At 51.0% G+C, this 22,389-nt stretch overlaps 1 protein-coding gene across 1 annotated transcript; it reads right to left on the bottom strand.

Annotated features, from left to right (window-relative positions):
- Positions 1 to 6,555: 6,555 nt before the first annotated feature.
- LOC142450718 (apolipoprotein L3-like) lies at positions 6,556 to 21,228 on the bottom strand. The gene is made up of 3 exons (XM_075552691.1): positions 21,041 to 21,228; positions 19,668 to 19,782; positions 6,556 to 7,646 (listed from the first exon to the last, which is right to left on the bottom strand). The coding sequence occupies exons 1-3, from the start codon at positions 21,051 to 21,053 to the stop codon at positions 6,785 to 6,787; spliced, it is 990 nt and encodes a 329-aa protein (XP_075408806.1). The 5' UTR covers positions 21,054 to 21,228; the 3' UTR covers positions 6,556 to 6,784.
- Positions 21,229 to 22,389: the final 1,161 nt, after the last annotated feature.

Below are 22,389 nucleotides of genomic sequence, written 5' to 3'. Positions count from 1 at the left end.
AGGCTGGCTGTGTCCTGACCTTGGCTTTGGTTTCTCTCAATGTTCTTCACCTGACTGTCATTGAAATGAAACAGCAATGGTTGCTCTTAAAGCAGGTGGACATGTTTGAAAGACATCAAGACACTCAGGCCTCCAGTCGTGGTGTTGTTGAGTGTTCTAGAATTGATTTGGCTCATGAGCACCCTCTGGGACAGAGACCTGACCCGTAGGGTTTTCTGGGCCGCAGCATGCATGGGAGCAGATCGCCTGTCTCTGTCCGGCAGAGCCACTTGTCACGTGCCCTCCAGTCCATTCCTACTCATGGCCACACTGCGCGCCACAGGATGAAACACTGCCCCCTACTGCGCGGTCCTCGCCACTGTTGTCCTCTTAGAGCCCAAGGGGGCACCCGCTGTGTCAACCCATCTCCTTGGGGTCTTGTTCCTCTTCTTCACACAGCTTCCGCTTGAGCAGCAAGAAGAGGTCCTTGAGCAGCCCCTGGTGCCTTCTGCTAGCACAGTCACAGGACAGAAGAGGTCGTCTCAGCACCCTCCCTTCTGAGGACCTTTCTGGGGCACTTCTTCGGAGACAGATTTGTCAGTTCTTCTGGCAGCCATGGTAGTATCCATGCTCCTCACCCATCACGACGGTAATTCAAAGGCACCATTGTGGCCTCCCGCAGTCAACGCCCAGCCTTCCCATGCATATGAGGCACTGAAAACACCTCAGATTGGGCCAGGAGCTCCCGTGGGCAGGGCCAGGGGCCTGTTTGCTCCCAGCTGGGAGCAGATAGAGAAATGAGGCTGACAGAATCCTGGTCCAAGAGAAGTTCCTCCTGGAAATGGCTCTGTCCTTTCCGACTCCAGCACTGTTTTCTCCAGGTGTGGCAGAGGGGGGCGGGCTGGGGGGGTCTGGGTGAACACCGCTCAATGTGCTAAATGGGAGCTGGTGGTGCTTTCGCTGGGGGAGAAAGTCAGATGCCTGGGGCGGGCACAGAGTCGGGTGGGGGGGGGCAGGCTTTACAGTAAGAAGTCCTGTCTGAAAAGTGATCTGCTCGGAGGGGCTGCTGGGTTCTGCAGGTGCCGCTGCTCAGAAGGCAGGTGGGCGAGGGCAATGGGCTTTATGGATCAAGGCTGGGCTGTGAGCTCCAGTCCTGAGGAGCCACAGAGGTCCTCTTCTAAGAGGGGAGACCCTGCCACCTAGTGCCTGCCCTGGATATAGCGTGGCATGGCCAGCTCTGGCCCCCAGTGGGGACCATGAGTTTCCTTGGAGATCGGACATATATTTGGTTTCAAGAATCAAGGGGGGGTTGTATCTCCATGTTTATACCCAGGGATCTGGAGTGTAGTCTGGCTCGGTCCCTGATGAACGATCGCACCCTCGTCTACTTGCCATCTGATCAGGCCATTGGCAGGGATTAAAGCCACATTCTGGAGAGATCCCGGCAGGAGAGATCTCCTGGCTGACGTCAAGTGGCTCTTGGCTGAGAGCAGATATGACCAGAATGGTGTTGCCTTGTTTCACTGACCCTGAAAGCCCTAGACGGTGTGGGTCATGACAAACTACGGACAGCCTTGAGAAGACTGGGAGTGCCACCGTACTCCTTGCTGGTGTTGTGGTTACGAATTGTGCTGTTATGCACATGGTCAGCAGTTCAAAACCACCACTAGCAGCTCCGCAGGAGAAAGGCTGTGCTTTCTACTCCCATAGACGGGGTCTGGTAAACACACAGGGGTCCCTGTGAGTCAGCCTGGACTGGACGGCAGGGAGTTTGCAGCTGTCTCTGGGCTCCTACAGCACCTGGACTTGGAAATAGGCAAGATTTCAATGAGGACAAGGGGACCTTCCTGATTGAACATCAGGGACGATGTGTGTAAGGTCTCAGTGTTTCATAATATGTGTTTCATCTGTGTGTTGATCAAATATTGAAGAAGTTGTACTATATGCAGAAGAACCAGCATCCTGAGTGGAGGAGGGTTATGAACAACCTGTGATATGCCTCAAGGCCACCTGAAGCCATGCCTGCACGTTCCCAAGCCCTCCTGCTCCCACCTCTCCCACTGTGTTGGGGCCCTGAAATCAAGCAACAAAGGGCTTGCCCTTGACCCCTAACCTAAAGGAGCCTGGTGGCCTAGTGGCTATGTGTCCGACTGCGAGCCCCGAGGTCAGTAGTTGGAACCACCAGCCTCTCCAAAAATCAAACTGCAGCTTTCTGCTCCTTTCACCAATGACAGCCTCAGAGCCTCCCAGGGGAGCGCTGTCGGGTCCTGCAGGGTCGCAGGAGTCCCCATGGACACGATGCTGGGGAGTTTGGCATTTTGGCTTTAAATCCAAAGGTCAGCCATTGGAACTCGCCCTGTGGCACGCTGCGGAACAAAGGCCGGGCTATCTGCTGCCTTAAGAGGAGCACCAGGCACACTGTGGAGTAGAACACACAGGGTGACAAGAGCTGGGTGTGCTGGGTGACAGCCGTTTGGGTTTCTCAGGTTATCTGCTCAGAGAGGACCTCGGAGTCATGTCCTGATTTGCTGGGCTGTCCCAGGACAGCGTTGTTCATGCACCTTGCAATCCCCTGTGGGCACCTGTCCCAGGCTGGTGGGCTGATGACCGGAAGGGTTGGCCGGCCCAGCTCCTCAGCTGCTCCATGGGAGGAAGAGGGGTGGCCAGCTTCCCTGAAGCTCACAGTTTTGGAAACCCCAAAGGGCAACTCTGCCCCTTGCTTTGGGGTCCCATGAACCAGAGTCCACTAGTGAGCAGTGTATTTGGATTGGAGTTTTGTTACATGTCAGACCAGGCTGCAGCTCCGGGCCTCCTCCACGAAGCCATGCTGGATTGTCTGCAGACAACAGCAGCACCTCCTCTGTGACCCCACTGTTCCTGAGCTGACACCCATCCCTGTGTCTCAAAGCAGCACCGTGTGGGGACACGACTATCCCTGTCTCCGGCTGTGACCATGGCCACCTGCCTCCCTCACTTGAACATGGACGGCTGTCTGCACACAGCCAGCTCTCCATCCAGTGGTGGTTGCTGACTAGTGGAGGTAATGAGCTCCCTGTGGGTAATCCCAGGACGGCATGGAGGCAGTGGCTTTCGACTAGCTCTGGAAGGAGGGCAGGGTGAAGCCAGTGAGGACACAGAGAAGTTGCTTCTGGAGCCAGGTGTGGCTGGATACAAGCAATGGCAAGGTGGGTGGGGTGCACGTGATCAGAGGGCTGGCGTCCTGGGAGTTCAGGGTGGGAGTGGGGAGAAGGAGGGGAGCAGGTTGGGACCCTGGGGCCTGTGCTGAAGATGCTGCACTCTTCTTGGGATCCGTGGAGCCAGGAAGTGTGCCTGAGGGGAATGGGCTGTGTGTCAGTTTCGGGCAGCTCAGAGCAAGCAGATAGATTGACTACAAGGTCTTTTGTAGGCTGACATCCCCCCACCCTCAATTGTGACCAAAAAATTCTACTCCAGACCACGTGGGGTCAGCCGTGCTGAGCCCGCCTCCAGCTGCTGATGTTAGCCCAAGAAGTCACCAGCAGTGGTTCCCCTTTCCTGTCAGGAGGGACAAGGGGGGTAAGGGCTGCTGGCGCCCCACGTTGATGTCCACGTGGGAGCATTCCTGAGAATGTACTACAGCATGTCCATCACCACCATTCATCAGCCGGGTGCAGGCTTGGGCTCCGTGCCACGCGGACAACAAAATGAAAGGGAAGGTGGCCAGGTGGGATGTGGTGGTCGGCCTTGACCTCCAGAGGTGGGTGGAGGGGGGTGAAGAAGGACTCTGGTCAGGAGCAGGAGCTGGAACCCTGAGATCAGAGAGAACTAAGCAGGGAAAGGACGTGGATCATGGCCAAGGTCAACTATGCTGTGTAGCTTCCTGCACCTGTGACTGAAGGAGCGGAGAGTGGAGCCCTAGGGTCACAGATTTGACATACTTTTAAAAAGAAATTTTAAATGAGGAGCTGATATCAAGTGCTCAAGTGGAAGAAATAGGTTTAAGAATAATGATGACAACAAATTTACAGATGTGCTTGACACAGCGGATGGACATATGGATTGTGATAAGAGTGTACGAGCCCCCGATAAAATGATTTTTAAAATTTTTTTAAAGGGAAAGCTCCTAGGTAGGAGAAGCATCCCATTGCAAAGCATGTGTCTGGGAATAGTAAGTTCCCTGTGGCTGGAGGTGTGCAAGCAGAGATAAAAATCCAGTAAAATGGGCTTCATGTAGCCATTATTTTGGCCAGCCTGTTTCCTGCATTCATTTCTTCTCTCTCTGCCTTTGCCTCTGGACCTACAGAGTTCTGGCCAGGCTCCTTGAGGAGGGACCGGTCTCCACAGTGAAATGGACCAGGGGGCGGTTGTGTCGTTGAGGGTAAATTAGCAGAAAAACAGACAAGGCAGGTAGGCCCCCTCTTCCATGGCGACCGCACCCGGGATGAGGGAGGCACCTATTCTCTCACTAGCTTATGCAATCTGGGGCATAAAGGCCGAACTACACGCAGATGTAACAGGCAGGTGTCGCATAGAGGCTGACATGTAGCAGGAAGGGGAGGCGCTAGGGGCATACACGCGACAGGAAAGGGACGAGCTAGGGGCATACACGCAACAGGAAGGGCAGGCGCTAGAGGCATACATGTGACAGGAAGGTTCGTATGTAACAAGATGGGCGGGTTGGAGAGGTAAATGGTTAAACGGGGCGTCTCTGAGCTGGCTCCGCCTTAGGTGTCCCCGAGGTCTTCTCCAGGGACACAAGCTCTGATGCTCATCAGAAGGCACTGGGCCATCTTAGGGTTAGATGGTCTGACTGCTTTTGATGCCAGAGAACCTTAAGGCAGCTGGCCTTCAAGCACTTGACCTTCAAGAGGATAGGAAGCAACCATGTGCTTCCAAACAGCACCTCAAACTTGGCATTCTTACGGGGGCACTTTGTGGGGAACCACTTTTGCTTAGGAGAATGACTGGGGTGCACCTCCAGCACACGAACGTGAAGACCTCTCTCCATGCCCGGGAGCCCCCACCTGCCAGACTCCTTAACATGTGAGCACAGAGTCTGTCTGTTTACACGGTTCCCGGGTCTCAGTCTCCCGCAGCGGCTCTGAGAAGGAAGGACAGAATGGAGTGTCCACGCTTCCCTTCCATGTGCACAGCCCTTTCCTCACCGGTCAGGAGCCATGGTGGCGCAGTGGTTAAGTGCATGCTTATTAACTGCAAGCTCCAGGTTCAACACCCCCAGCCATTGTGTGAGTAGGAAAAGGTGTCAGCTGCTGAGCGCAGGGGGGCGGGGATGTGGAGGAAGGGTGCTCCCCACCCAGAGGATGCTCCTAGGCTCATGGACCATAAGAAATGATGATGGGGATTGTAGGAAGCCCTGAACCCAGATGGGGAGATGACGACCGGAGGAGCTTTCCTGTGTCCGGCCCTTGCTGTCCCACCCTCACACCTGCCCATAGAGCCCTCACAACCCGAAGGTGACTCGTGTTCTCTGTGTCAATCCTTGGCCCTGAGCATTGGACCCAAAACGCAGCTGCTCTTCTTTCAAGTTCGACATGTCCACGTGCTCCAGGCATAGCCAGTGGGGCCTCTGGCTGTCGGTGTCTGAGGGAAACACCTGGATGGGACAGCGGGAGCCCAGGGAGGGAGCAGGAGTTGTGTGGTGGATTCAATCCCTGAGATCCAGGAAGACAGCATCACGGGAATGGCAAGTCAAGAATCCAGAATCCAAGTGAGACAATCATTCCATGCAGGACAAGCTGGGGCACTAATCAATATTTATTGAACCAAAGCCTACAGAAGCCAAGATAGGAAGACCCCAAAGAATCAAAAGTAGCGACTTCTACAAACCCCCCCCCCCTTCCAATAAGCTGATAAAGAAACCGAGGCAGAGATATTTTTGGTTCTTGACTCCATGGTGGTTAGTCTCCATGACATATCCTGGGTTGTTTAGCATGTCCCTGGAATCTGGTTTACATTTTTACTCCAGTCAACCAGGGTTCCAGTGCATCCTTTGGAATCTCCGTGGAACTTCTGTTGGGCTTTCAGGACATGCTGATCCTCAAGAAGGCAGAAGACGTGCCAAGGCCCCACCCACTCAGGTGTCACCACCACCATCATCACGACCACTGCCCAACCGTGAGCAACCCCCATGGAAAGCCAAGGAGAGAGGATGCTGGAAACATCGGGCTAGAGACCACCATCGGGGAAGGCTCCACTCTTGCCGGGCCAATAACCAATATTGGGAGAGTCCGCAGTGCAGTCGTTCCTCTATTCCTGTCATCCCAATGCTGGCTTCCTCCCATTACAACTCTCCAGCGTCCTCATTGCTTATTCCTGCATGTGTTCTCTCACCTCTCTGCTCCCCATTTCTAATTTGATGTTCCACCTTTCCTTTCCTGCTTCATCCTTTTATTATTGTCATTTGTTGTTGTTATTGTTGAGAATCCCCACAGCCAGGCACATACCAACCCACCAGCCTCGGCCTGTACAAGTTACCGGCCCGGATGCCAGTCTTTGAACGTGCGACTGTTCCCACCCTCCTTTTCTCAGCCGTTCCGTCCCAGCGTCATCAACTCACCGCCCCCCCTCCCCCGCCAAGGTTTCCCATCTCAGTGTTTGAGTTGCTGTTGTCAGTTTCATCCCAAATTGATGGCTCCTGAAAGAGCACAGTGTTTGAGAGCGGGCACTTCCTCGTGCAGGCCTCAGTTGTGGTGTTGAAGGAACAGGCAGAGAGCGCTGTGATGGAGGGTGTGCAGATGATCGCAGAGGAAGTAGATTGACGGGGGGGACAGCGCCTCTGCCCCTAGCACTGCTCAGGGAGTCTGAGTCAGCGCTTCCACAGACTCTCATAGACCCGGGTGAGCTCCTCCAGCCTCCGCTCCAGCTCCTGGGCCCACTCCCTGAGCTCCTGAGCACACGTCTCCGGCGCTCCCTCTTGCAAGTGCATTGACTCTTGCACAAGGTGAATCACATCCATCAGGAGGAAGACACCTGATGTGGCCAAACCCGTGACCCGGGCTCCTTTGGTCATGGCCAGAGTAGTGCCTCCAAAGGCTTTCTGTACTTGCCGCGCTTTCCGGACCGAGATGTTTCCATTGGTCATGAGACGCTTGGCATTGGCTAATAGGCGCGGGTTGTCTTGGACCAGCTTAGAGGCACGGATGTTCTTCTCCATGTCTCTCAAAATTTGTATGCACCTTTTTGTGGTGGAGGCAAGTTGGGATGTGTTCCTAGACACAGCGTCCACAACCTCCTCCTTCATGTGGACGTCCATCGACACCAGTTTGCTGGCTTCGGTTTTTGCAGACAACTTGCTTGTACGATCCACGATGCTGGTGGACACACTGGTGACAGCAGCTGCGGCCCCCAGCCCCATCCCAGCTGCTGTGAGGCCCAGACTGACGCCTGCTGTCACAGGGGCCAGGGCCAGACCACAGATGCTCAGGACACCAGAGACCACGCCAGCAGAGCCAGCCACAATTCTGGAGATGGTGCAGTCTCTGTGTGTCTTCTCAACCTTGTCTGCAAGGGCATGAAGCTTTCTTATTCGTTCCTCCATCTCCTTCTTCATCCCAGGAAATGCATTCAAAAGCAGCTGCTCCTGTTCCTGTTGAAGCGTGTCGTCCTCTTTCATGATCCTGTCTATCTCAAGGAAGCTCAGAACTTCGTAGAGCGCATCTTCCTCAGCCCTGTAATGGCAGACATGAAGCAACTAAGGAAGGTAGGTGTTGTTTTGAACCTGTAAAGGGACATTGTTCATAAAGCATAGAGCTCATGCTAGACATCAAACAGAACAGAATCCAACAGAAGCCAAGAAGTTCTCTCTCAGTGTGAACACAGCCTGTGGGCATCATCGGTGCTGCCTGAGACCAAACCAAAGTCACTGCCACCAAGCCGATGCTGCCTCATCATAACCCGAGGAGATGGGCTGGAAGGGCCCCTGTGGGTTTCTGGGGCTGCACACCTCTACAGGAGGAGACAGCCGTGTCTTTCTCCCGAGGGACAGTGGGTGGATTCCAACTGCCGACCTTGCCGTGAGCGGCCCAATTCGTACCCACGACCATAGCAGGGCCCCTAGTGCTCCTCAGCACTTCTCAAATAGGAGGTCATTAAGCAAACCCATCTCCAGGTGCTCTGTCCTGGTAGGTAAAGGTGTTTTCTCACTCCAGGATTGAGAAGGGTCAGTCCAAGAAGAGCCTGTTAGCTTTCCCTGGGATGCCTGGAGGAACCTGTGTGAGAGCCTGGCTCTTTGGACAAGAGGAGAGGATGGGCTGGCTCTCCTTTCTGGGTCACATTCATGCAAACATATCCCAGACAGAGAGTGGCTTATCACTGCATCTGTCCTCTCCTGCCTGAGTTCATGTGAACATTCCCAGAACACCTTATGTAAGTGCGTGTATGGATGACACCTGGGCGTCTCCTCTGGTCTATCTGTTCCCTGTGGGGAAGGAATGGGTTCCTTCTCCTGCATCACAAAAAGGATGGGTGGTCGTTACATGATTTCATGTCAACTTGAAGACATATAAAAGTATAGGTTTCCACACCGAGGCAAAGCACTGGGGGAGTGCAGCGGAACAGCAAGGGAATGGAGCGGCAAGGTCCCCAGGGAATGCTGAAGGTGGACTTTGGGGCCAGGACGTGGTGCCCCAACAGACTGGACTGGAAAACACTCCTAAAGGCCAACAAACGATCCTTGAACTTACTACAAGCTTTTCTTTCTTGATGTGTTTTGTTTTGCTCTTTGTCTGTTGTTTGTTGTTGTTGTCTGGTTTTATACTGTTGCTTTGTTTTCCTCTGTCTTGTTTTTGTGCATGTTAGTGTCTCCACAGGTCTGTCTAAATAAGACAAACTGGATGAGCAATCTGGAGGAAAAACAATGGAACCGACAGTTCCGGGGGCACTTGGGATTGGGGGAGGTGGGGGGGTGGGGACGCGGTAAGGAAGTGGTGTTAACAAACCCAGGCAAAAGGGAACAACATGGGACCCAAATTGGTGGTGAGGGGGAAGTGGCAGGCCTGGTGGGGAATGATCAAAGGTAAGGTTACGTAAAGAAGAGGTATAGCTGTAGCCCAGGTTTGGACGGAGCATGGTAATGGGGCAGGAGGAAAGTCAAGGGAGATGGAGGAAACAGCTAGGAGGCAAAGGGCATTTATAGAGGTCTAGACAAAGACATGTACATGCAAATATATATATATGAGGATGGGGAAATAGATCTATGTGTCTATATTTATAGGTTTAGTATTAAGGTGGCGGAAGGACCTTGGGCCTCTACCGAAGCACTCCTTCAATGCATGAATACTTTCTTCTATTAAATTGGCACTCTATGATGCTCACCCTCCTGACACAACTACTGAAGCCAAAGTGGGTGAACAAGTAAATGTGGTGAAGAAAGCTGATGGTGCCCGGCTATCAAGAGAGATAATGTCTGGGGCCTTAAAGGCTTGAAGATAAACAAGCGGGCATCTAGTTCAGAAGCAACAAAGCCCACATGGAAGAAGCACACCAGCCTGTGTGATCACGAGGTGCCAAAGGTATCAGGTAAAGGCATCATCCCCCCCCCAAAAAAAACATACCATAGTGAATGAAGTGGGAAGTGTAGAGTGGAGACCCAAAGCCCATTTGTCGGCCACTGGAGATCCCCTCACAAAGGGGTCTAGGGGAGGAGACGAGTCAGTCAGGGTGTGATGTAGCACCGATGAAGAATACAGCTTTCCCCCAGATGCTGGATGCTTCCTTCCCCCTAACTACCATGATCCGAATTCTACCTTGCAGGACTGGATAGGGCAGAGGTTGTACACTGGTGCACATGGGAGCTGGAGGCACAGGGAATCCAGGGTGGATGATACCTGCAGGACCAGGGATGTGAGGGGAGATACTGGGAGAGTAGAGAGTGAGTGGGTTGGAAAGCGGAACCAATTACAAGGATCTACATGTGACCTCCTCCCTGGGGGATGGACAACAGAGATGAGGGTGAAGGGAGACGTCGGATAGGGCAAGATATGACAAAATAATAATCTATAAAATATCAAGGGCTCATGAGGGAGCGGGGAGTGGGGAAGGAGGGGGGAAAAAGAGGACCTGATGCAAAGGGCTTAAGTGGAGAGCAAATGCTTTGAAAATGATTAGGGCAAAGAATGTACAGATGTTCTTTATACAGTTGGTGTATGTATATGTCTGGATTGTGATAAGAGTTGTATGAGCCCCTAATAAAATGTTTTTAAAAAAAAGTATAGGTGTCTTATTGAACATGCCAATCAAGTTACAGTCTGATGGTGGCTGCTTGTGGGAGCAGCCTTCTTAAAAGCAGGGTCTTGGAAACCTCCTGTTTTCCTTCCGCACTCCCCACCCTGCCCCCGTTACCTTCATCTTCCTGCTGGCAGGCCACTGTGGGACCTGTCTGAGCACTGAGATACATCCACTGCCATTGGATCCACAAGAATTTGCCCCCACCAACGTGTGATCGCCCTGCATTCTCTATCATTGCACGTGGCTCCATGAGTCTGAAGAGGGACTCCTGGACTTGTTTCAGACTATGGACTTGAGTTGGACTGGGCTGGGATGTTTTCTCAATATAAAGCTCTGTCTTATATGTATTTAAGTGGTTCTGGATTGGTTTCTCAGGTCAACCCAGCCTAATACAGGGCGCATGCAGACCATACACTGGTGTCAGCTGAGGAGTGACACCCTCTGGCCATGGGGAACCCATGCCCCCTATTCAAGTGGACCTCACTTTGCCTCTTCTGTGTGAGTAAAGCCTCGCTCCATTCAGTGCCTGTGGGAGTCATGTCTTCATGGGGTCCACAACACCTGTGAACAAGAGCATCAGCATTATCCCCATGGGAGGGGCTCCTCTCCTTTCTCTCCTGGGGGTGGTAATAGTGCACTTGTTCAACCAAAGTGCTTGTGCAAGGGGACTCTACGGCTGAACAAAGAAAAGTAGGATTGGGCAGCAAAGCGTGCATCTGGAGACTCCTAAAATAAAGAAATAAAATATACGCACAGCTAGAAATGTCATTTCTGCCTGGCACGTGCTCTATCTCGATGCCTTGTGTCCCTGATATTCCTGCATGAGATCACTGTGTTCAGCCATTGCCCCAGGTGACTGGGAATCAGGAGTCTGAGCTATGCACCCTGACTTCATTCTCTCTGATTCTGCACCCCAACTCAAATGGCTCCTGAAGCACAAACAGCCCCCCTAACTTCCAGGACCAGCCTCTCAGATGAGACCAGCTGTACTCACACCGGAGCCGCTGGCAGCTTACCGCGTGTGCACCCGGGCCATGAGCAATGCTATGTTGTTGTAATGAGGCATCCGGGCCACTTCCACTCACAGGGACCCTCGGTGTGCACCACAACGGCGCTTGGCCCGAAGCACACCATTCTCCTCACTGTTCTTACGGTGCAGCCCCTTGTGCAGCCACTGTGTCAGTCCACTCCATCGAGTCGTCCTCTTTGTGCTGTACCGAGCACGGTGTCCTTCTCCAGAGACCAGCCTCCCCTGATTGCATGTCCGAGCACAGGAGACATCGCAGGAGCATTCCAGCTGTCCCCCTTCCCTGCCAGATGTGCTCATTCTTTGGTCCGCCCATGGTACTCTCCATGTTCTTCAAGAGCACCAAAAGTCAAATGCATCGATTCTTTTTAGGTCTTCCTTATTTAATGTCCAATTTTCATATGCATGTAAGGACATTGGAATAGGCTGGCTTGAGTCAGGCCCACCTGAGTCCTCAAAGTGGGTCTATCCTTGCTCTTCAACACTTGAAGGAGACCTTGTGCAGTGGGTTCACCCAATGCAACATATCCTTGGATCTCTTGACTCTGCTTCCTTGAGCATTGTGGATCCACATATGATAAAATGCTCTCCTGGTTTTAGTATGCAATTTATTATTTTGGTAGGCATAGTTCTGCCTGAATTAATGTTACTGAAAATTTTGCCCTATCACCAACTCCCATTGTTTGTGTAAACAGTGTCCAGTCACTTACGGATTCAATCAGTAGAAGTCAGTAATTCATGGATTGTGGTTCATAGCTGACCTACACATATATTTCCTTTCTTTTTTCTTTTTTGTATTTCCTTTTCTCAACAGCATTTTCAATGCTATACCACTGGATAAACTAAGGGCACTATCAACATAATTTCCTTATGGCTCAAGAGGGCGGATTGATATTGTTCTCTAACATAGAATGATGATGACGTCGCTAGTGAACTAGAGACATAGAGAGATGAATGGATTGTAGGCCCACACTCAATTCTAGCCACAACCTAAGAGCAATGAATGATTATAACATAGCTCTGCTTGATGCTCACCTGCATGGAGAAATCACTGGAGATATGTGTGCTATAGAAAAGTATGGGGAAGAAACGAGATGGTACCTGGTGATCAGAAAAAAGTGGCATCTGAGATCTTGAAGGCTGTGTGAAACCAAGCAGCCATCTAAGTGAGGCATCAATTACGTCCACATGGAGGACGCACACCCGCCTGTATGATGGAAGGATCGTAGAGAATGAAATCCAACGATAAAGGAGGGATTGGTATCAGGGCTTAAATTGTGAACACCCAGTTTACAGACAGCTATAAATGACAGTGGAAGCCCTATTCCCTTCGCAGGATCTGCAGGTGGATGAAACCTCTCAGAAATCCCCTATGACCACAGTCAAGGGACACAGGTAGGCTTGCTATCAGAGAGAGCGCTGTCAGCGCAATTGTGACAGACACGGTGAGGTTACAGTGTAGCATCCTTGCTCTCCCTTTCACCCTCTTCACAGTTGTTTCAGTGAAAAAAAATGGAGAAGGGAAGGGCACGTGGATGCTGCCCGCCGTTGATGCCCTGAGTAGAGCCCAGGGGTGTGAACAGCCCGGCTGTCATGCAGAGTGCATTGGAAAGTGAATGTTGGAGATGCAGTGAGGCTCATTGACCATCCTACCCTCTGATCTCCCTTGGACCATCCTAAGTTTGCTCTGGTTTCTAATATTGTCTGTTTCTTTTCTTCTCTGCGTTTCTTCTGCTGCACTTAGACATTGTTGCTGGCAGCTTTTCATTGGAATGTTTTCCTGCATGTGACGTCCAGGATCGGTAAATCTATAGTGACAGTAACTGGGTTCATGGTTTCTTGGGGTGGGGTTGTTGGAGGGAAATCTGCAGCTAAAAACAATGAGCACAAGACAAAAAAGAAAATGTTGTAATGTGGTCTGTGCTGATGATGACTGTACAACTCTTTTTAATATGACTGGATTATTGAATTGTATGATATGTGAATTATATGCCAATAAAACTGTTTTTAAAAGTCATGGGCAGGGGGTGGGGGGAGGGAGGGGAAAAATGAGGACCTGATGCAAGGGGCTTGGTTGGAGAGCAAATGTTTTGAGAATGATGAGGGCAACGAATGTACAAATGTGCTTTACACAATTGATGCATGTATGGATGGATTGTGATAGGAGGTGTATAAGACCCTAATAAAATGATTTTTAAAAAAAGAAAAAAAATGATGATGTCAATATGAACAAATGTACTTGATACAATTGATGTATGGGTTGTTAAAAGAGGTGTAAGAGCCCCATTAAAATGATTTATTTATTATAAAAATTATTTATCCCCCCAAAAAAGTCATGGGCAACTTCAGGCTTTTTTCCATCTATCACGATGGTCCAGTTGTGAAGAGTTTGCTTGTTTTGACATTGAGTTGCCCTCCATACTGAAGGCTGAAGTCCTGGATCTTCATCAGCAAGTACCTCAAGTTCTTCTCAAAATTTCCGCAAACCAAACTGTGTCATCTGCATAGCTTGTTGTCAATGAGCCTTCCTCCAATCCTGATGTCGCATCCTTCTTCCTATAGTCCTGCTCTTAGGTTATCTGCTCATCGTACAGATTAAATAAATATGGCGAGAAAATACAGCCCTGACGCCCACCTGTCGTGACTTGAAACCATGCAGTAGCCCTGTTAGGCAGCTTAGCCTAGGGAATTGGGAAGTCCATTGACGCATGCCCAGGAGAGCCAGCATAGGACAAAGCTGGATTTTCCCGCCGGTGGGCGCAGATGGGCGTTACACCTGGAGCAGCCCACCTGGGCCAGGTAATTGCAATTCAGCCAATGGGAGCGACCTGGGGTCGTTCACCACGCCTCTCCCGGGGAACCCTTGAAAAGGCAGGGACCAGAAAGGAGAGGGGCTGGTCTGGTCGTCTTCCTAGAAGGAGAGAGATCCTTATGTGACCTGGAGCAGTCTCTTCCAGGCCGCATGGTCAAAGGAATCCTATGGGTGCCGCGTAAAACCTGAAGCTTCTTTTAACTCTCATTAAATTCACTTGGGTCACGAGCCCGGCTTCGGCGTGAAATCTTTCTCATGCGGAGCCAAGGACTGAGGTTGGAATTTAGGCGCGAGAGAGAGACCCTTGTTCTGTTTGCACAACTGTCTCTTGATGCACATACCGTTGGCGCCTGAGCGCGATGTAGTGTTCTGGAATTTCTATCTTCTAAGTGCTATCCAGAGCTGGTTATGATGCACACAGTCAAATGCCTTCACAGCCACGGTCCAATCCCCCCAAATACCTCTTTCTTGGAGTTTTGGATTTGAGGCCTGTTTCTGGGGTTACTGGGGAGCTGATTCAGAAAAGTGCATTGTAGAGACCACACCAGCTCTAGTTTCTTAGATGTGGTGTTCCACTCTATTTTCTACGATTAAGTTATACTAATTTATTCATTTATGATCCTAATTTCAAATATCAGGATTCAGACCCAGAAATTTTAAGAGAAGGAAAAAAAGGGGAAAGAACATTTCAGGAGACAGCATCCAAGTAGCGCCCAGAGGAGGGACTCCGCAGGGACGAGTGCCAGGAAGGACCACGGAGAGGGCTATGCTGAACTTGGAGACAGCGAGATTCTCAGCATAAAGATGAGTCGACAAAAACTTATTAAAGTATAAAAGCGGCAACACCTGTCAATAGATTCCCCTCCTCATCCGCCATCGGCACAAGCAAGAGGAGCACAACTCCCCAATTCACATGACCAATTATTCCCGGTCCTGGAGCCAGCTAGGGTGACTGCAGGGACATAGTCTGCCAGAGCAGGCTGGAGCAAGTCCCAGCTCTGATCCCCTGGCCAGTCGTATGTCCTGAGGGCAGGGATGATACAGCCTACTGTGCGCTGTGAGGACGACTGTCCAGGGCAGCCTGGAGTGGGCGGGCACAGGAAACAAGCCAACTCTCCCCACCACCTGGAGGAGCTCCAGCCCACCCAGTAAAACTGCTCCCCAATCCCAGAGACACAGCTCTGCTTGGCCCCATCTTAAGACACCCCAAACACTACCACTTGGGGGCGTTTTTGTGTGTGTCTTACTCCTTTGTTCAGGCAACACTCACCAGACCAATTAGCAAGGTGTTAGCACAACAATTCAAGTAGAGAATTAGGGGACAGGGGAGGGGAGGTGGGGGTGAGTGGGTGAAGAAAGGGTACTCCTGGCTCAGCATATACCCAGGCATATGGGGGAAACTGCACCTGTGGTTTTACTTAGCACAGACAGGGGGTTGGTGCCCGAGACAAGGGCCATAAGACCCAGGGCCCAGATACTGGATAGACTGAGCAATCAGTCAGCTGTCCGAAGGCATAAGACCCTGGTCAGCCCCCACTGCTAGATAACAACCTGCCCTCTGAGGAAGTTAAGGCTGCCTCCTTCCCTCCGAGACCACCCAGGTAAATGGCAGGTATTGACCCCTCTCCCCGACTCCCACTTGGTCACCTCCAAAATCCTAAAGGAGTGAAGCTCGTCCCATCCAACCTGATCCACAAGAGATCCATGCCTTTTAGGTAATAACCTAAATCATTAGAATACAGGACCCTCAGTCCTACCAGACACCACAATCATTGCTTCAGCCTTGATCTCAACCCTACCCTGAGATGCTAAAAAAGATCCCAAGGTAGTAAAACAACACACTACCAGACACGGTCCCCAACTGCTCAGAAGACCTCTGCTGTACAGTCCTGATTGCCCGCCTCCTCCCACAAGGTCAAGACCCGGGCTGCTCTTTTGTTGACATTGTTGTGGCTGTCTGTTCCATCATTCCTGTACCCTCCCTCCCCCTCTTTAAAACAAAGTCCTGCACTGCTCTAATAACTCAAGGAGGCACACACAACAGAAGACAAAATAGATGACTGAGACATGCTGAAGTTACACCACCTATGCACGCATCAGAAGACATTATCAAAAGAGCAAAATGAGAGCCCATCAATTGGGAAAAATTTTTAACCAAGGTCACATTGGACATGGGTCTAATTACCAAAATCTATAGAACAATATAACCGCTCAATACGAATATAGCAATTGACCCAATTAAAAAGTGGGGAAAAGACATGAACAGATAATTCACCAAACATGAAGGACAAATGGCTTAAACACACATGGGAAATTGCTCACAATAACTAGCCATCTGGAGATGCAAATTAAAAACACAGTGAGATGCCAACTGATACCCTCAATGCTAGCCCAATATAAAACTGAAAAGAAAAAATGATAGTTAGCTAGAGGAGAGGATGAAACTCATATACACTGTTGGCACACCTGTAAACACAAACCACCACCATGGAAATATGATACAGCGATGCTTAAAGCAACTGAGGGTTGAAATCCCACATGATCCAGTTATACCACTATTAAGCATTTGTCCCAAAGAAATAAGAGACACAGCACGAGTGGATGTGTGCTCTCTCATGTTCACAGCAGCACAGTTCACAATAGCAAGAAACTGGCCAAGAGTGGAAGAATGGATAAAGAAACCATGGGCATGCACCCAATGTTATGCATCCTTAAAACACAGTGATGAAAGCATGACACACCCTATGACACGTGTGGTAGTTACATATTCTAGTGTCAACTTGAGGGTATTAAGCGTGAATGGGGTGGAGTCTAGCCTGTCAATCACGCCCTCCTTGTGGGCGTCACATTCTCATGAGGATTCTTGGCGCTTCCTCTCTTTCTCCGGGTGGTGGACCCCACTTCTCTTTGCTTCACCTTCCTCTGGAGCAGCCGAACTCAGAGAGCTGGAGGAGCCAACGCTGAGATGCTTCCACTGCCACTAGATGCACAAGATTTCCACCCACTGGCCTGTGATCCTCCTGAATTCAGCATCATTGCATGTGCTGCGTGAGTCTATAAAAGAACTTACAGACTAGAATTGGACATATGGGCTAAAATCAGAACTATGGACTTGATCAGGAGTGGGCTTTTTTTCAACCTGATTCTGGACTGATCTGAATATTTTATTGATGCATCATTATTTCTTGATATACGGTTCTCTCTTACACATATTATGTGTCAATGAATTTGTGTCTCTAGTCAACCTGGTCTAACACGATATGAAAGAACTTGGAAAGCACTATGCTGAGTGAAGTTAGGCAACCACAAAGGAGCGTGAGTCCACTACTGTAAGGAGAAACACCAATCAACCGATTCTTAGAGACCGATTTCTCAACAAGGGTTTGTATTCAAACAAGCAGTCATCTAAGTGAGGCACCAACTAAGTCCACACTGAAGAAGCACACCAGCCTTGTGATCCAAAGATGACAATAACAAAGCCCAAATACAGCGAAGGGAAAAGTATCTGAGCTTACTTTGTGAACACCCAACAGGTAGAAGGCCATGGCGGACAGTGGGAGGCAAAAATCCATCAGCAGAGTGTCTAATCAGATGAAGCCTCTGGCAGATCCTCTGGCTACAGGCAAGGGACTTGCATAACTTTACAATCAGACAGCGATGATTGTAAACTTGACTTGGTGGATCAAGTCACAGTGTAATATGATACTTGACCAGTTGCCCTCCCGTTTGACCCATACTGAATTTGCTCTAGGATTAAATATTTCTTGTTGGTTCCACGAGACATTTTTCTCTCTTTTTTTCCCCCCTAATATCATTGGTGGCTTCTCCTTTACTCTTCTTTTTTGTTAGTCCGGCTTGCCTAGAAAAACTAATCTACTCATATGTGTGTAAGAGAGAGTTTTATGTCAAACAGCAATTATATATTGAGAAAACATCCCGGCCTGGTCCAGATCAAGTCCACAAGTCTGATATTAGCCCACATGTCTGACACCAGTCCATGGATTCCTCTTCAGAATCACACAGCCAATGAAGTGACGCCAAATGCAGGAGGCACACAGGCTGGAGGGTGAAGCGTTTTCTGAACCCAAGGTTGGTGTGATCATCTCAGCACAGGTGCGGGTCTCCACATGGCTCCTCCAGCTCTCGGTGTGACTCCCCAACTCAGTTCCAGAAGCCCGGTCAACAGGAGAGTGAAAGCAGAGAGAGAGAGAGAGAGAGGGAGAGGGAGAGAGAGAGAGAGAGAGAGAGAGAGAGAGAGAGAGAGAGAGAGAGAGAGAGAGAGAGAGAGAGAGAGACCCAGCTCTTTTGATGGGAGATTCAAGAGAGAGGAAGTGCCCAGAATCCTGATGAGAAGGCCATGCCCACAAGCAGGCATCATCAGGCTGTGACCTGATTGACAGCTAGATTCCACCCCACCCTTATTTATCAAGTTGACATGAATTTATGTAACAACCACACTTAATTTTTTTCCCTTCCATTTTACTTGGCTCTCTGCTTTGTATTGTTTCTATTGGGTTTCTCAGGTTATGAAGCACAGAAGAAGGGGATGCATGCCGACAATGACCGATGAGATGATTCATGCGACAGGACGGGTGGGAGAAGGGAAGAAGGGAGCAAGCAGTGAATTCAGAGGGGAGAGGCAGTGCGAGAGCTGAGTGTAATGATGTCGAGACAACCCGTTTCAAAGCGACTGCACTGAGGAAGCGTGTGACGTGTGAATATTATATGAAGCAAACTACCCGAACAAAAGAAATCAGAGTTGACTGATGGTTGCCATGGGTGAAGGAGGAAGAGTTTCTTCTCAGGGGGCGTAGAGTTTATGGTAACGGTGGTGGAGTCATTTGTAAAGAGATATCAATAATGGTTGCACAACACAAAGAGAAGAATCAATGGCCCTGAATCAGACATGCAGAAGTTGATGAATTGCAGAATGTTATTGTTGCGTGTATTTTTGCCACAATTTTGTACTAATAATAGTAACATTAATGGCAATGAGGACGAGGTAGAAGAAATGGTCCTAAGATGGACTGTGGTCATGGCTGCTCTTCTCTTCTTGAAACGATGGAACTACTGAATTGTATGATGTGGCGATGCAGGGTCAATACACGGGTTTGGGAAGAAAAAGAAAGACTGAAGTAAAAACGAGACATGGAAAAACAAAAAAAAACGAGACATGAAGGGTACCCCCAGTAGCAGTATAGGGGCCCATAGTGGCTAGTTGGTTACCCATTGAGCTGCCAATCATAAGGTTATTGGCTCACACCTACTAGTCGCTCTGCAGCCTTTAAAAGATTTAAGATTTTCAGTCCCAAAGTGGCAGTTCTCTGTCCTCACCATGGACCGCAGCAGGGGAGGGAATGGGTGGAGCCTGGTGAGTATCTTGACTGACATCACACAGCTCTCAGATGGCAGAGACCATCAGCCCCGAGTAAGTTGTGTCCCTCCTCAGCTAAGGCCCTTCCCTGCCAGCGAGTGACTCGGAGGAAAGCTTCCCCATGGACTGTTGAGCGGCAGGACCCTCCTCCACCCCAACCACAGGACACTGCCTGGAGGAGGGGTGCCTGCCAGGGGGCTACTGGCCCAGCTGGCAGACCTAGAGGCAATCCTGGGTTGCTGTGGTGGTACCTGGACAAGTTGGCCTCCTCCGCGAGTTTTCTCCATTGCTCTTCATCATGCAGCAGGAACTGCAGCTCCCCGTGGCTCACCAGATCCCATAAATATTCACAGGCTCCCTCGTAGTCTAGTGGGGCAGAGAAAGAACATGAGGTCGAGGGGCTTGTGGCCGAGCAGACACTGCGGGGCGTGGACTCAGGTGGTTCAGCGCGCATCTTCCCGAGCAGCTGGGGGGTTCGGTAAAGTCACCTGGCAAGTGTCTCGGCCCTTTGTGGAGGAACAAGTCATTGCCAGCTCAGGTGCCAGAGAGCCTGCCTGTCCCTCAACAGGGAAGATGCCCATGGTGGCTGCTGTGACAGGTGACAAGCATGGTTCAGTTGTGGCATAGCTGTTGGGCCACACATTTTACAGAGAAAATGGGATAGAGAATACCAGAGTTGTGAAGAGAGTGAGGGACATGGTTGTTTGAATGACTCAGACACAACGCTGTCTGTTGCCTTGTGCAGCCGTGTAGGTGCTGACTGGTGGTGACTCTGTGAGCTACACGGTGCCCTCGGGCTGTCACCTTTAAGGAAGCGGGCCACCAGGCTTCCCTTCCCTTGTCGTTACGTTTGGTTACCAGCCGAGCACCAACGGGTTGTGGTACCTAAATCCCATTGCTCTTGAGTCACATCCATGTTACAGGGGTCCTCGAGGCCAGAGGAGGACTAGTCCATAGGGGTCTGATAGCACAGAGGAGGATGACCCCTAGGGTTCCATTAGGACAGAGGAAGATTACCCCATAGGGGTCCTGCAGGATAAAGGATGATTACCCCATAGGGGTCTGATAGGACAGAGGAGGATTACCCAATAGGGGGCCTGGAGAGGGAGAGAAAAAGGGAGGCTCAGATGGGGTGATAGATGAGAAACCATCTGGGTGGCTGGCCTGCCTCCTCTCCTTATCTGGCTGGTTCTCCTGAACCCCAGTGGGATAGGGTTTATGTGTTGGGCTGCCAACCACAAGGTCAACAGTTTGAAACTAGCAGCCACTCTGCACGAGAAAGGTGAGGCTTAGTACTCCCAGAGAGTGACAGTCTTGGAACCCACAAGGCCAGTCTGGTCACTAGTGAGTTTGGATTGGTGTTTGAGTATGTTCCCTACCGTCTCCGCTGCCCCCTGAGCCCTAGGTACGCTCCATAGAGAGGTGAGCACGTAGGCCAGGCATCCCCGGGAGATGCCCGGGAAGAAGGTGCCCCACGTGTGCCCGGGAAATCCCACCTGGTGTCTCCTGGGACTCGGAGACACGTGGATCCACCCCCTGCTCATATCCTGGTTCCTCTGTAGGTTAACTCAGAGTGGGAGGTGCCCCCCTCAGCCCAGATCCCAAGAAGAGGAGGGACCACTACCTGGGTGACCCATGGGCTTCAGACAAGACGATCTCTCAGAGCTTTTCCTTGGAGCTTGTAGGGCTGCGTCCAGGCTGAAGGAGGCTTTGCTCCACTCCTGGGGAGGACAAGCCGATGTCTGCGATGGGAGGCAAGCTGGACGGCGAAGCGGGGGCCTGAGGTCCAGTGACTCCTGCTGACGGTAACACGTGCACAAGTACCTGGGTTTCACCAGCGCAGGTGACTGGGGAATCAGCTGTGGCTGGTGAATGAGAGTGATGCCACCTCCCTCAGGGTCCCTGTGCCCAGCGAGCAGGTCCGGGAGTGCTTTGGGGGTACAAGAAGCCCTGGAAGAAAGGCTGAGAGATCTATTTCTGAAAGGGCCCACCCTTGGAAAGCCCGTGGAGCCCCGCGCCCCTCTGCACATGGGAATCGGGGGACATCGTGAAGTGGAGCTGACTCTGGCAACTGCGGTGACTTTGGTTTGGGGGTAGTTTGTAGGTAGGTGGGTTCTGGAGAGACTGCGAGTGGGGGGAGAAGGGAGGACCTGCCTGACCATACCCACCTATGTGATCAAGACCGGGCCCTTCCCATCCCATCTCCCCAAAACTCCTCAGAGGTAGCAGGAGAGAGGTTCTCAGAGAACCAGCTCCCTTTCCATGGCTTGAGGGCATGGTCCTCAGGCAGGGAGCTTTAGATGGTGTGTTCCTGCTGAGGGATCTTTAATGACCGCCCAAGTCCAGGGTCGACTGAGGCGCCCTGGTGGTGCAGCTACTAAGCAAAGGTAGGTCGTTCACAATAGGAATTTTGAACCCACTTAGGGCTCTGCTGGAAAAGTCTCCCAGCCATCTGCTCCGGTAAAGATGCACAAGCCGAAGGGGCAGGTCTGCATGGTCTACATCGCTCCACTCCAAGGAAGCCAAACTCAGTGCTGAGTCACGGCCACCTCATAGCGACCCCATAGGACAGGGTCCCTGTGAGCTTCCAAAACTGTAACGCTTTCTACAGGAGCAGAAAGCCCCAGCTGTATTCCTCAGTCTGGCTGTTGGCTTTGAACGACAACCTTGCCAATCACAGCCTAATGCATAACCCCCACTCCACCCAGAGATCCAGAGACGCTGCTTCACTAGGACTCTAAAGTCAACTTGACCAAAGCTAACCACCACAGAATCAAGTTCAAACTCACTAGGCCAGCCACAGGCTGCCTGACTCACTGACTCCACCTCCTCTGTTCTTTGCCCTCACCACTCCCTGCCCCACTTCCACCAGGCACATTCCAGGTGCCTACTTCCTGGTTCCCCTGCACCACGCCTTCCTTCACTTGGTGCCTCCACCAGGACCGCCTATGTCACCTTCTCGGGCAGGATGGA

Source organism: Tenrec ecaudatus, chromosome 6 (genome assembly GCF_050624435.1).
Source record: "Tenrec ecaudatus isolate mTenEca1 chromosome 6, mTenEca1.hap1, whole genome shotgun sequence".
NCBI lineage: Eukaryota > Metazoa > Chordata > Mammalia > Afrosoricida > Tenrecidae > Tenrec > Tenrec ecaudatus.
Note: the sequence above shows the minus strand (reverse complement) of the source record. Positions and strands in the feature narration are given on the sequence as shown.